General features: G+C 35.6%; 1 protein-coding gene across 2 annotated transcripts; it reads left to right on the forward strand.

The window, feature by feature from the left end:
* Nucleotides 1–8,143: 8,143 nt before the first annotated feature.
* Nucleotides 8,144–14,353, forward strand: LOC144444858 (23 kDa integral membrane protein-like). Of its 2 annotated transcripts, XM_078134409.1 has the most exons (7): nt 8,144–8,288; nt 10,401–10,468; nt 11,277–11,468; nt 12,023–12,196; nt 12,680–12,856; nt 13,127–13,210; nt 13,605–14,351. In XM_078134409.1, exons 2-7 carry the CDS (start codon nt 10,418–10,420, stop codon nt 13,647–13,649), a joined length of 723 nt encoding a protein of 240 aa, XP_077990535.1. In that variant the 5' UTR covers nt 8,144–8,288; nt 10,401–10,417; the 3' UTR covers nt 13,650–14,351. The 2 variants fall into 2 exon arrangements, with proteins under 2 accessions (XP_077990535.1, XP_077990536.1); XM_078134410.1 differs by lacking the exon at nt 13,127–13,210 and having other exon boundaries at nt 13,605–14,353.
* The last annotated feature ends 323 nt before the right edge of the window (nt 14,354–14,676 follow it).

Genomic DNA, 14,676 nt, shown 5'->3' on the forward strand with positions numbered 1-14,676 from the left:
CATGTGATAATAATATTGGCAATCATTGAGGTCATTCTATTAAGGTTCAGGAAGTAGAAATCATAATGTGACCTTGCAAGTTGTAGAAATTGATAGATAGAACGTGATGTGAATGATGTATGCTTTCAGTTACTGCCAACTACAACCTACACTCTGACTTTCATTACGGCCAGTGTACGATGAATTGGTCCCAGGAATAATAAAATGTTTGATACTAACATCTCGTCGAAAGAATTTTTCCTTTTCCTCATCTCTTTCTGTCTCTCTCTGTCCCTGTCTGTCTGTCTGTCCATCCTCCCCTGTCTGTCTGTCTGTCTGTCTGTCTGTCTGTCTGTCTGTCTGTCTGTCTGTCTGTCTGTCTGTCTGTCTGTCTGTCTGTGTCTGTCTGTATGTATACATGTGTGTGTGTGTATGTCTGTCTGTCTGTCTGTCTGTAGCTCTCTCCCTCTCTCTCTCCCTCTCTCCCTCTCCCCCTCTCCCTCTCCCCCTCTCTCCCCTCCCCCCTCTCTCTCTCACTCTCACTCTCTCTCTCTCTCTCTCCCCCCCTCTCTCTCTCTCTCTCTCTCTCTCTCTCTCTCTCTCTCTCTCTCTCTCTCTCTCTCTCTCTCTCTCTCTCTCTCTCTCTCTCCCTCTAACAGGTAGGGATTAATTTGTATGGCTATTTGGGAACCACTTCAAAAGTGTTGCTTTGTATTGTTGTTCATGTAAGCCTGTATTTGTAATTTGAATCCGCTACCGTACATCTGTACCCATCACCCAGCCAAGTACCCCCCCCCCCCACACACACACACCAACCAGGTTCAGAACTGTGCCTTCCTATAAAAGATAACGTAGTACAAACAAGAATTTCAATGCTCATTTTCTGAACGTGCTATTTAGCAAATTATCGCTGTCTTTTCAAATTAACCAGTTGTTGTAAACAAAAACTGTAGTAACTCCGGCTACTTTCTCTTCATTAATAACTGATATTCATTAATATCAGACATTTATTTTTTCTCAAACATCAACAACTAAAGAAAGGAAAAGGAAAAGTGACAAAAATATTTAAATGCAATTAAAAATTTAAAAAAAAATATTGAAAAACTATCAGGTTTTAACTTACCAGTGTGTGATTAGGAACTGTTCTACCACCGCCAAATAGTCTGTGAACAGAACAGTACGGTAATCTGCACTCTCCGTACCTGGCACACTAAAAGCTTCGTACCACCACTGGTACGCCAAATACCAGCGTATCAAATATCCGATGATTAAGTCGGAAACTTCTTCGCCGGAAATTATGTTAACTTGGAGTTTTCCATCATTGTTGTAGCGGGATAAAAAATTATGACTTTGGTATTATTAACATCTTTCTGCTCCATTGTTTATGTGCATTGTGTTGTTTTATTTAGTTTGCTAACGACTACAGAGGTATTTTAACAACATAACATTAGAACACAAATTGGGTTTTGTTAGTTCAAAGGGAGTTTACATTATTTGCCTTGGTATGAAAAGAAATTAAATTTGCACAGGTGTTCGTAAGTTCATAAGCCCAAACTTACAATTCTTACAAAACCATTTAATGAAGGTAAGTACGTCTGTATGTATTGCGACGACTGTTTAGTTATAAAGTCTTTTAAATATATCCTAACATGTACATAGACGTGAATCATTAAAATGCATACGATAAAACATTACAGTGTATATTCAAAGCGCCTCTATTATGTAGATCATTTTTTTTCAATACTATCTGACGTTGAAAAGAAAATGAAATACATCTGATTAGTTTATAACGTTTGTAAAAAGTAAACGATTGTGCTTTCAAATCTTCATCAACTTTTTCTTGCTTCGTCAATTTTTAATTAAAACTTTTCATTAAGATGATAAAATTCAAAAGGTTAAAAGTGTTCCATAATTACCTTTCTTCATCCAACTTTTAATTAAATTCCTTACTCTACTTTAACTCTAGAGATGTTAATGGTGTTGATAATAACACAAACATGCTAATTTCTAAGTAATTGATGACAATACTGTCAGACATTCCATTTTAATAACTCTCAGGTCAAAGTTATCAGGCTCAACATAAATAGACCGGGAAAATCTTGTTTGTTTTCTTTGAGAAACGGAATTCAAAGTTAATTAAGTATAATTTACATACAGCTGAAGTCTTCCTGGTATGTTTATACCAAAGTGAGTATATAACACACAATGTCACAGTTACATCCATACAGAACACCAGCCAACCAACCAACTCACTCGCTCGCTCGCTCGCTCTCTCACTCACTCACTCACTCACTCACTCACTCACTCACTCACTCACTCACTCACTCACTCACTCACTCACTCACTCACTCACTCACTCACTCACTCACTCACTCACTCACTCACTCACTCACTCACTCACTCACTCACTCACTCACTCACTCACTCACCTGAGATAAAAAAAACGCTGCAAAACAGACAAGGGGAAATGTAATTCAACTATGACACTGAAACTAAGCTATGCGTAGTTTTCTATATTTGCCCATGTATATATTAGACGTGCTCCAAAATATTTCAATACAAACGTTTTCAGACACATGATGTAACTTGCATGAGTGCCTTGCAATGATTATAAACTCTTTATTTAGTCCTAGTGTGTATACATTCCTATTAGAAAATTGACGTTCCCACACGGTTGCACATTATTAGTTCATTTCATGTAGACAAAAATTAGCAAAGAAACTATTCATTCAATCTTGTCATGTTGAAGTGTAACATATGCAGTAATTGATTGATTTCTGCATCGAACAGAAATAAATTCTGTATATACAAACGTTTATATGAATTCGACCTCCTATAAATTATTGGAGGGGAAATTAATTTTAATAAAGGTGATGATCCGATACTCATAATTAACAGTCTATTTCTCATTTATTTCTGATTACTTTCATTATATTTTGGTAGAATAACATTGCTGTTAGCTACAATTGTAATCTGATATTTTGATTATCTTAGTGGCCTCTTTTAACTTTGACGAATTGCTACGGTAACGTGGTAAATTACCCTTAGCATGGAAGGTCAGTTCATTAGGTTTTTAATCTATCGATAACTTGGCCATAACATTGTCATGTTAGTATATAGTTCCCCCCATGGAAACACCCCTTATGGTAAAATGGTATCAACCGTATGCATACTACTCTAATAGCATGTGTCACAATGAAAGACCCTTTGCTTTCTGATTTTTTTTTTCGTTTACCAAAAGTATTACATAATAATAAATAGCTATATGTTGGACACCAATTCCTTACAATTGATTCTGCCTGATTTACTTAGAAGAGAAATGCTCATTTGTTATCTTAAAGGCCCATGTAAGATTACGATTACACGGTAGGTGAGAAAAACAGTTGTCTGCTCGCAAAACTACTTAAAAGATTGGCCATTGACAAAAAGTAGTCTTATCTAATCCATATGCCTCCTCTGATAACACTGATGCCAGAGCCTGGGATTGAATCATGGGCCATTAACGTTGCATACTAACATCCGGGACCAAATCACTGAACTTTTTATATTTATAACGGTACTGATTTGGAATGATCTGAATTTTGTTCGTCACGAAAACATTGTATGAGACGTAAAAAAACATTTACCGCCTAATTGAACGTCTACAGTCTCTCTAGTTGGCAGTAGATATTATTCCCCAGATAGTTTAATTCTTGAATTCAGCAGAAGGAAATATGAATGACATAAGGGGCCCTGTCACTACGAGTTAACAACGAGTAGCGGCAATACCCTTATGTCGTGAATGCTCTCTCCAGAAAAAAAAATGTTTGGAATAATTGCATAATACTGAATTGTAACTTTATAAGCATAATATACGGAAGCATGATATTTTGACTCATAGCTTAAAGTGATGGCCATGTGTGAATTAGAACCAAGTTTGTTTTTGTAACTTAATACATTGCAAAGATCTAAACAAAATGTGGAAAAAGTTTGTTATTGTACGTACAATAACGAACTTTTTACACATATATTTCATTGATCTTTTGCAATGCATTGAGTTCCAAACAAGGACTTGGTATATGTTGTTTCACGTTGATTTTTTTAACCGTGATAAAATTGATAAAAATCAAAAAAATAAATACCCAATCCTCATCCATATGGCAACTTTAAGCGCCACAGAACCCACGACATGAACGCTCCTTTATCAATATTCTGCCGAAGTTGTTTTCATTTGCAGACTGATTGTCACTTATGGGCCACCGTAGTTGATTGTTTGTAAATCTAGCGTTGAATGATGAGACTTTCAAGAACACCACGGTATTACAATAATTATTTATTTAAGCGGTGCGAGTTAAAGTAAACTATTGAAACGGGCGGGCGTCTGTATCTCATTTTGTTCTGACAATATATTCGGTTGTAGTTCCAATTGCATTCATTACTCACTTTCAATGTTCTATGCCGTATACTAGAATCCATATCCCGTATAATTTACGTTATTTAATCAGAACACGCCGGTGTGAGCAACACGTAATGTACACTTCATAGTGACAGTGGCTACACGAACCTTTTATTAATTTGAAATCGCTCCATCAATCGACCGATGAAATGTTAAGAGGATATTAGCAAACAACGCTAAAAATAACATTTAAGGACAAACATATCCATCAACACACGTTTCACAAATCGATTGACATTCAATAAACTATCTCTGTGACAAAACGTGTATTCGCTTTATTAGTTTAGTAAATTATGAAAACTTATAATCTATGTCCCCCGTTGGCATATATAATTTTTTTCTGCAAATTGGTAATTTCTCAGAAAACCACCATCGATCATGTATATACGAGTGATTCTAGGGTTGCGAAAATTCGTCGAATGCGAGATAGATAAACACAGACAGACAGACGGAGACAGAGAATCAGAGAGAGACGGAGATACAGATAGATAGATAGATAGATAGAGAGAAAGAGATAGAGAGAGAGAGCGAGCGAGAGAGAGAGAGAGAGAGAGAGAGAGAGAGAGAGAGAGAGAGAGAGAGAGAGAGAGAGAGAGAGAGAGAGAGAGAGAGTTGTAGGCTAGGATGATAAAGGCAGGAAGGAAGAGAAAGTGATAACGTGGACGAGTAGGGACAGGGAAGGTATGTTAAAGGATGTATCGATCACTGTGGCCTACAAAACATCTCAACACATGATGGAATACGGTCGTCTACGAAATGTACCACGGTGCAATTTGTAAGAAAAAAAGCGATTAAGAGATTATACAGTATAAAATGAAATCAAATGAAATTGACACTACTGAAATATCACTAGTATTCTATATTTCAATCAATGCATCATATTATATAACCTGAATAAGGAGAACGTTTTATTTGAAGGGGGAAATGAAATAGAAAGAACATACAAAAAGACAATGGGATGGCATGAGAGGGGGAGGTGGGGTTGTGGTCGGGAATGGAAGCAGTTAGGGGGGGGGGGGGTGGATCCGTTTACGACAATAAGACACAACAAATAACTACGCCGACCTAATATTCCAAATGGTGACAAATGTCTTTTTTTTTTACCGAACTAGTGATGAAGCAGCATTTATTTCAAGTTCAAGAGTACAATTGCTATTATAAATAAACTTTAATTTCGTCCTGTTGATAGGTAGTAATAAATATATACTGATCATGTTACCTTATGTGACATTAATAATATGAACTTTGCTATGACAGACGGTGATTTACGAGTGATGAAGTGATTGTTTGTAACGAGTTCAGGTTCATTTGAGAAATGGTAATAAATCAAGATAACACATACATTTGTACTTGCCCTAGGCAGAATGTCAAAACATGACGCAGGGGAGAGAGAGAGAGAGAGAGAGAGAGAGAGAGAGAGAGAGAGAGAGAGAGAGAGAGAGAGAGAGAGAGAGAGAGAGAGAGAGAGAGAGAGAGAGAGAGAGAGAGAGAGAGAGAGAGAGAGAGAGAGAGAGAGAGAGAGAGAGCGAGGGAAGTGACACGGATAGGCAGACAGACTAACAGAAGGACGGAAGGACGGACAGAGAAAGATATTTCGTTCAATCATTTAGGAAATACATTTTATGATTTTATTATAAAAATGCAACACAGAAAGTGAACAGACCAAAGGGTTTTCCCCGATGACAAATTATATTATTTCAAAAACCATACCAATTTCACTTTGTCACTTTTCGTCCAAAACATCAGCGTAACACAAAATATCATACAACTAGTGTCGGACTCTGTATTTCTACAGTGACAATTCTGTATCGTCAATTTTGTGACCTTTCTTCAAAACATAGCAAGTAATTCAAATCTCGTTATTCACTGGTTATTTATTTGCAATGAAAGTTCCTTTCATTATTGCTTTTCTATTCGCCAGTTACTAACTTGATGTTCCGGCAGATAACCCATGTCCATTCAATTATAGAAATAAGTACATGTTCAAGTTCATTCATGTACATTTCTTTCACATATTATCTTTCTATAATTAAACTGTCATTGAAATCTACAAACGTTGGTAGATTGAACATTGAATATATTTTCAAACTATTTACTTAAATGGAAAGTCCCTGGAACTGAATGAAAGGAGGTCACATATTGAAATAATATGAATTGGACATAACTCGTCCATGCTCTTGTGAAATTAACACCTTGTCGAGATTTCATACATTAACACAATCACACATAAAAGCACGTACATGGTGAATCACATTTCATACACGCTGTTAATGTGATTGAAATAGACACAAGTATAAAGGTATCACACGGAGACAGCGCCCTCTTGGTGTCGACGACACGCCGAGAAGGAAATGAAAACGTAGATATGTGTTCCCTCGACAGCCGATTCATTTTGATACGTTAGGTTGAATTAAAAAGTGATGACAGCTTGCAATAACGCTGAATGATTAGAGAATCTGGATCCGATTTAGGAGTTAATGGGATAAAACATCACTGTTGTTTGAGAATGTTGTAATGCAACTGTAAACTTAGTGACCAAATCGAAAACCAGCTCGAATCATCCATTTAAAAAAAAGAAAAAAAAAGTGCACAATAGATTGTTCCCATCTTATCTAGTATTCATTCTCCTGTTAAGGATTTTGTATTAATTTTCACGTAATAAATTCTAATTCAGAAATAAGAAATATTTTGTTATATTCCAACTACACTGTAGCTATGTCGTGTATTAATTAATCTTAGGCGACCAATTAATCTTAGGCAACGGAGGAGATCATAATGTACCCATAGTTGTCTTTATCTAAGGAAACATTAATATATCTGTACGTGGCCATGGTGAGACCCAGTATTTGATACAGAATTAAGGTATGGAGGCAGTTTGATACTTACTCTGGTAACGTTCATGTCGCTGGTCTGTCTGTCTGTCTGTCTGTCTGTCTGTCTGTCTGTCTGTCTGTCTGTCTGTCTGTCTGTCTGTCTGTCTGTCTGTCTGTCTGTCTGTCTGTCTATTTATTTATTTATTTATTTAATTATTCATTTATCTATTTATTTATCTATTTATTTATGCTTGAAAGTTTCTAAACTAGAGACCTGCCTCTTGTCTAGTGGTCGATGTTTGCACAGCATGTAGTGGGAATTGGTTCCACCACCAAAATATCTCTGAGTGTATTTTTCGAATTTATGGTATTCAATAAATGAATTGATAGCTTTAAATCAATCAATCAATCAATCAATCAATCAATCAATCAATCAATCAATCAATCAATCAATCAATCAATCAATCAATCAATCAATCAATCAATCAATCAATCAATCAATCAATCAATCAATCAATCAATCAATCAATCAATCAATCAATCAATCAATCAATCAATCAATCAATCAATCGACGAATAGATAGATAGATTTGCCCAAAACACAGCGAGTGATAATGTTTTGAACATACTTTGCATACAACCACGGTTCGTGTCCTCATCGGGTCGTCGTGTACTGAGTGGTTGTCGTCAACAAAAGAGTTAGTCGCCAGACAATGGCATCAAAGGTCATCTCAGACTAGGACCCCATTGAATAGGACAATAAAATGACGTTAGCTTGACAGAGGAGCTACGGTGAAAGGCCATGAAAACAGGCGATGCTTTCACTGCATGTAAATCAGATACTCAATAAGGGTGTCGAGCGACCCTAGTAACTACCGCCTATATAAATAAACGTCGAGTATATGCATACTTTTTTGTAAAGGCCACCGCCTTGAAAACTAGTGTTGATAGTAAACATACGATAGAATCGAGAACGATTTTGGAAATATTGTCAGGGAGTTTTGGTTTCATGTGTGATTTACCGTAGTTATAGATACACCAACGAAGACCAAGGGTAACAGGTAAGACATTAACATTGTCATTAATTTATACGTAATGGTGTGACCGAATCAGTTGAAAAATGCCAAATCTCCGGTCCATTATCGTCAGTGTGTTAAATAATACAGAAATTATTGACAATTGTGCGGGAATGAATTTTCAGGAACTGAGATATGAACTTACTTTTCAATGTTCTTGAACTTTTCATGAAAATATAATAGAAACGTGTTGACATATAGCAGAGAATTGTTTTGGTTTCGTTTGATTAATTGCCCCCCCCACCCCCCACCCCCTTTGTATTGTCTTGATGAATAATAATGTCATTACGACCACTTAAAGTATAGACATCTATTGTCTTGAGAGGCAGGTGAAAACAATACATTATATTCATGGTCAAAGACAAAACGTCACTGTCAGCTAAGTCGAATAAACTCACAAGTCTACCGTTTCAATACATACATAAACAAATACATTTGGATATTTTCGAAAAGGGTAAGTGGACATTTTCATTAACAGATATTTTGAAAGGAATTGAAGCGATTAGAAAACTCTAGCTGTAAATGTGTTACAGTACTCAATTAAACTCACAGCACAACAAAACAAATGACAGGTAACGTTAGATCCACTGCTACATAGAATTTCGGAATCAAAACATCGTTATACTTTTTAGCGTAGTAGCCATTTTGAATATTAATTAGGGTGAAAGTTTAGCGACAAGCTGCAACTAGAATATATAGCGGCCAATTATTTTTAAAATATAGCAAATTTTCAATCTACCATTCCTGCAAACCAAACTTGTTTTTGTGAATTCATGTTTTGAATTTTGAATATCTTACAAATCTCAGGACTTCTAAAGAATATCGCTTTACATAAAATTAGTTTATTATTATATATTAAGTACGAACCATCATTTGACATTTCTATAACTTGTCCCTGCTACACCATGGTGATGGAGTGCATTCTATTAGACTGTGCTAGTAACTGTGTAAACGATGTATATATTTCAAACGTCTTAGCGAGGATGATACATGTTTTTGTTTATGAAGGAAGTGGTATATCGGTAAGATTCGTAGAATACCCAATGTATAATGTTAGAATCTTGGGCAATGGTTAATATTGTTCTGGTAAAAAAATTGAATTAACAAACCAGAAGTGTTTTGAAACATTGTTCAAGAACTCGCACCAAAGTCGGATTGTACTGAACGCTTCAAATACTAAGTTTGAGTATACGTATGCTGCTCTAAATAAAAAAGTTCATCAATCGGTTGACAAGTATACGACATTATAAGTTTACAGTCAAATTGTTAAGTTACAGGTCATACTGGGTCAAGGAAGGAATTGTATTGTTAAGTTGACAATGGTGGATCAACAGGTCTATTCGTAATAATGTGCCTATTTGAAAACAGTTATTGTGTTCGTAACCTTGAAAGGTACATAGGATAAACTAAAATAGTTTTACTACATTTGATGGGATTAAACAATGTGAACCATTCAACTGTCTCTATTGTTCATTTCGTTGTCCATTTCAGAATGTATTTGAGATCTATAGTAGACTTGAAATATGACAATGTGTATGGGTAACTATGGCAATATGCTCGTATATTATGCTGGTGAACTTCTTAGCAGACCTTGATTCTTGATTCAACTCGTTTCAGTTTAAATTTCCATTTCAATGTGAACTTTTAATTGTTTCGTTTTTATGACTTGTTTGTTTTTGACGCGTGATACGTTATCACGTGACGTCACGACTCACTAATGTCAAATATTTCTAATATACTGCAATCGAGTTACCTTCAAATGTTGAATCTCGTGAAAATAGCCCTTATATGATTGTTTCAGAACGTGTCCATTTTAGCCGGGTACCGAACAACTTTCCCCAATGTAAGACATGGAGCACATATATACATGGTGCATATTACATTTTTGAACATTATCGACGTTAATGCAGCTGCCTGTTTCACCGTACACGTTCAACCGACATTACCTAGGCCTTAAGCTGGATTTGCCGAATTGCCATTCAAATATTACGACCAATTTTAACAGTGGCATACAGATTTGAGAACTTGACTGTCCTATTATAAGCATAACACTGGTATCTAAATATGTTCTCTTTCGTGTCTTTATTTAAATCTTAGACAACAACGATATCAAGATGGAGAGTTGTATGAGGGTAGTTTTGGTCATCCTAAACATCGTTCTTCTGGTAAGTTTATTTTATCCATCATTTATCGGACAACTGTTTTCACAGGACATTCACAACTTGATGACAGGTTCTTCCATGGATATTGTTGATCAAATGTCAGGATTTTCCAGAACTACTTGACACCGTGACCTTCCGATCTATTAAAAAAAATATATATATTCTTAGCAAATGTGATAAATTTTATGTCATATTCTTCAAGTTTTGGTTATCTTTTTAAATTTACACTTTACGAGTGAAAATACTGCAAAACAATACATTTTTGAAATGTTGCATATTTATCAGCAAAATATGAAAAGAAAAGGTTTAAGAAAATAAAACCCCAAAGAGATCAGAAAGTGAAGAATTGTTATATATTGTTTCAAGTTCCCGGCACCTAGCTGACTGGTGCAATCTCTAAACGCTTATACATTCGACCGAGGCACCCCTGTTAATTTTTTTCTGATATGGAAATTATTCCACTGCCACAATTGACAACCAGTGCAGCATTAAATACATGTATATCGAATTTTGTATGTTGAAGAGACACGAGAATATAAAACCTTACAGTTGTCGCCAATTTCATAGTACTGAATATGCAAAGAATACTGGAACTAGACTTATATGAAAGCAAAGGTGTAATAGCAATTATGTGAGAATAGTTTTGAAAAATAAAATCTTCCGTATATATATTTCATTGATTTACTCTAAGATAGACTCAAAATTCCCTAAAAATTTGAAGATTTTATTACACACATTTACTTTTTGGCGGGAAATCATTATACATTTTGGTGGGAAATTATCATCATTATGTGTAAACTACATTTTTCAGGTTTTTGCTGTCATTATGATCGGCGTTGGTATATGGATTGTTGTAGAATTCCCAGCATTCAACAGAGTCTTGGATAATGCAATCATCACATCGTCTGTGTGGATTACAGTGGTCGTTGGAATTGTTCTCATTATCATCTGTCTTCTCGCCTTTGTTGGAGCCGTATCATCGAATAAAACGGTACTGGGAGTGGTAGGTGTTGATTCTGCAATATATGTGATATGAAAGTTTTGTATATTAATGTCAAACACATCAAATGCTGAGAGATCATAGAGTGTTTTAATTTGATTTATTACTGTACTACTCCCACCTTACTCAGAACTGCCATATATAGTTATTATGGGTATCATGTCAGAATATCAAGTGAATGATATCATTCATTTCTAAAGCGATAACAAGATCGTGCTATTACTACATCAGTATCTTTTTGACAAAGGGCGGAAAAATAATGAGTTGTGCACTAGTAGAATAGAATAAAAACATCTCTCTTCCCTCTATCTCATTCTCCCTCCCTTCCTCTCCCTCTCTCCTTCCCTTCCACCCTTTGCCTCCCCCCCCCTCTCTCTCTCTCTCTCTCTCTCTCTCTCTCTCTCTCTCTCTCTCTCTCTCTCTCTCTCTCTCTCTCTCTCTCTCTTCCTTCCAAGTTTTAATCATTTTCACACAGAATATTATCAATTTTTCTTCACCATTTATCGTGAGATTGTATGTCATCACTTGTTGTCATGGCAATTCTTTCATTTTTCCAGTACTCGGTACTACAGATAACAATATTTATCCTAGAAGTCTTGGCAGCTGGTTTCATATTTTACGTTGGTACAGCAAGTGTTCATGGCTACCTAGCCAATGAAGCTAATACAACGTTAGTTATGTATGGTTCTGATGATAAACTAACACTTTCATGGGATACCTTGAATAAAAAGGTACGTAATATGTAATGTCTGCCCGCATCACCAGCAGATTTTATTGTTGGAACTTTGACGTGTCTGGTACGCTATATTGGGTTGTTAAATAATAAGTCATGTAAATTTATATAAAGGCAATTGAGTTGAGAGCGTCTTCAAACAATCCTGTATCGTGATCTTAAATACCTGTACGTCAAGCGTACTGTAACCTGTATTCCCCTGATGTGTACTCCTTTTGCAAATGGGCCGGTGGCATTGTAACGCATGCGCAATAAATATTATTCAACTATACGTGTGTTCAGACTGCACGGTATGGAAGAGTCAATCCCCGCGGGCCTGCAAATGTTGATGACCGGGAAGTCCAATACCTCGAGAAGAATGGCTACTCAATAAAAACTAGTGTCTAGCTGACCTGAACTGAACTGAACTGAAACTACTGTGAGACAAAACAAACCAACATTTTCAAAAACGTATTTTTTTCTCTTATTATATATTTCTCAGGCAGAATGTTGTGGCGTAACTGGACCAGATGATTATCAATACACAGTATGGCACGCAGATTCAGGTGATATGTATAGTTATCCAGACAGCTGTTGTGTACTGGCTACTGATGGCAGTGAGCAAATCAGTGATAGAACGAAGTGTCATAATAGTGTCGAAGGCTACTATTTCGCAGAAGTAAGTTCCTTTTAGACAGTACAGAAAGATTCATCGTTGTCGGCGCTCTTTAAATCAAACAATTCCACACAGCGATTAAAAGAGCGCGCTCAACGATGAAATGTTGGTCTAAGTTACCTCTTGTTTTCAAGTTTATCCGTTTGTTTTATCAAGATATCGCTAATTTTATTCTATAAATTTCATTTTATATTGTTTGTTTGTTACATATCTCATGTTGAACTTTAATTTTTTTTTCGTTATTGGACTCAAATATTTTTTTCATTTTGTTAGGGCTGTCTGTCGTCACTTGAAGCCTTTATACAAGCTAACTTTTACATAGCTGCAGGAATCGCTATCACAGTGGCTTTAGTACAGGTGGGTATACAAAATGCAAATATTAATGGCAAATGCGCTATGCCTTGATATGATTCAAAACACTGCGACGCTACACAGGATGAGTAAAAACGAAAGAACATTATCCAGAACAATAGAGGGCGTGTTTTATACGCTCAATATAATGTCAAACCTACTTCATTTACATGCCTAAAGGCCATCCGGGGTTATTATGTTATATCAAGTTGATTTTAAAGTAAAAGTTCATAATGTAAATCTGTTGATGTACTTTCCATGTTTGTGGAATAAATAAGATTCTTTTTTTACTGAGAACAAACATTTTGTTCATCCATTTGATCTACTTCTAAATTACATTAAATTTGCATAATATTTACATTTTTAATGTGTTTCCTTCTCATTTTGTTTTTTATTTCAGTTAGTTTCAATTATAGCAGCATGTGCTGTGTGTTGCATGGCGTGAGCCTCAACCTAGATCATGAAGAGAAACAAAGTTGATAATTTCTGATGCCTGGAAAACCACAACAAATAGATATACAAATCAACCCGCCTCCTTCCAAGTATTATGTAAAATGTATTACAGAAATAGTAAGATAATTTCCAGTTGACATTTCGAGCAGTCAGTCATAATTGAACAGTTTCTGAAGATGTGATACTCTTTCTATATCCTAGTAGCAGTAACTTGATGATTCCGTAGGTCTTCGTAACTTATACAGTATGTAACATAGTAGTTCATGTAGTGCTCTGATGAGCCAAGGGTTTATATCTTTGTATAATACATCTATTGTCACAAGCCAATACTATACATACAGATTGTAAAGACAGATGACAAAAGAAAGGTATTGTTTTATTTATATTGTTTTTATATTAAAATCATTTACACAAGATAACTTGGGTGTTTGTATTTGAGTGAGTTCACCAGGTTCCTATAAATGATTCACTATATCTACCTTTGTGTAGACAATTCTGTTATTTAAATGAACGTTGTTAACTGTAAGATGTGTACGTTATTTTTTATATTTAGCAGTTTTTGACTACCATGGGATAATAATTATCATATACATTTTCCAGAAGCAGTCAATTATTCTATTATGATCATGGTGTTGTCATGGCAATGGACTAAATAAATCCCATATGTACCAAATTTGCATATCTAAGATTGGATAATCTTGCCTTGGATTACGTTCCAAACTAGACATCTATTAGGTAATACAATATGAAGTATCTTTATTAGTCCACATGACTTTGTTCACATACAAAGGTGTGCACATATAGAGAGAGAGAGACACACACATACACACATACATACATACATACATACATACATACATACATACATACATACAAAGACAGACAGACAGGCATTCCCATACCTATTTCACTGACCCTTACAATTTAGTTGTGCTCGAAATTGTTTTCAGGAGAGGTCATTGTAATTAAGCCTTCTTCTTCTTGCCTTGTTCGTGTACACTGTGTATCTATTAAAGCCT

This window comes from Glandiceps talaboti, chromosome 13, assembly GCF_964340395.1.
Source record: "Glandiceps talaboti chromosome 13, keGlaTala1.1, whole genome shotgun sequence".
In the NCBI taxonomy this organism is placed as follows: domain Eukaryota; kingdom Metazoa; phylum Hemichordata; class Enteropneusta; family Spengelidae; genus Glandiceps; species Glandiceps talaboti.

What these genes read in the sequence shown, in the direction of transcription:
- LOC144444858 (XM_078134409.1), top strand. Translation starts at nt 10,418, where the DNA reads ATGGAGAGTTGTATGAGGGTAGTTTTGGTCATCCTAAACATCGTTCTT. An exon ending in ATAAAACGGTACTGGGAGTG is followed by an intron (nt 11,469 to 12,022) that starts GTAGGTGTTGAT and finishes TCATTTTTCCAG; the next exon opens with TACTCGGTACTACAGATAAC. An exon ending in TCACAGTGGCTTTAGTACAG is followed by an intron (nt 13,211 to 13,604) that starts GTGGGTATACAA and finishes TTTTTATTTCAG; the next exon opens with TTAGTTTCAATTATAGCAGC.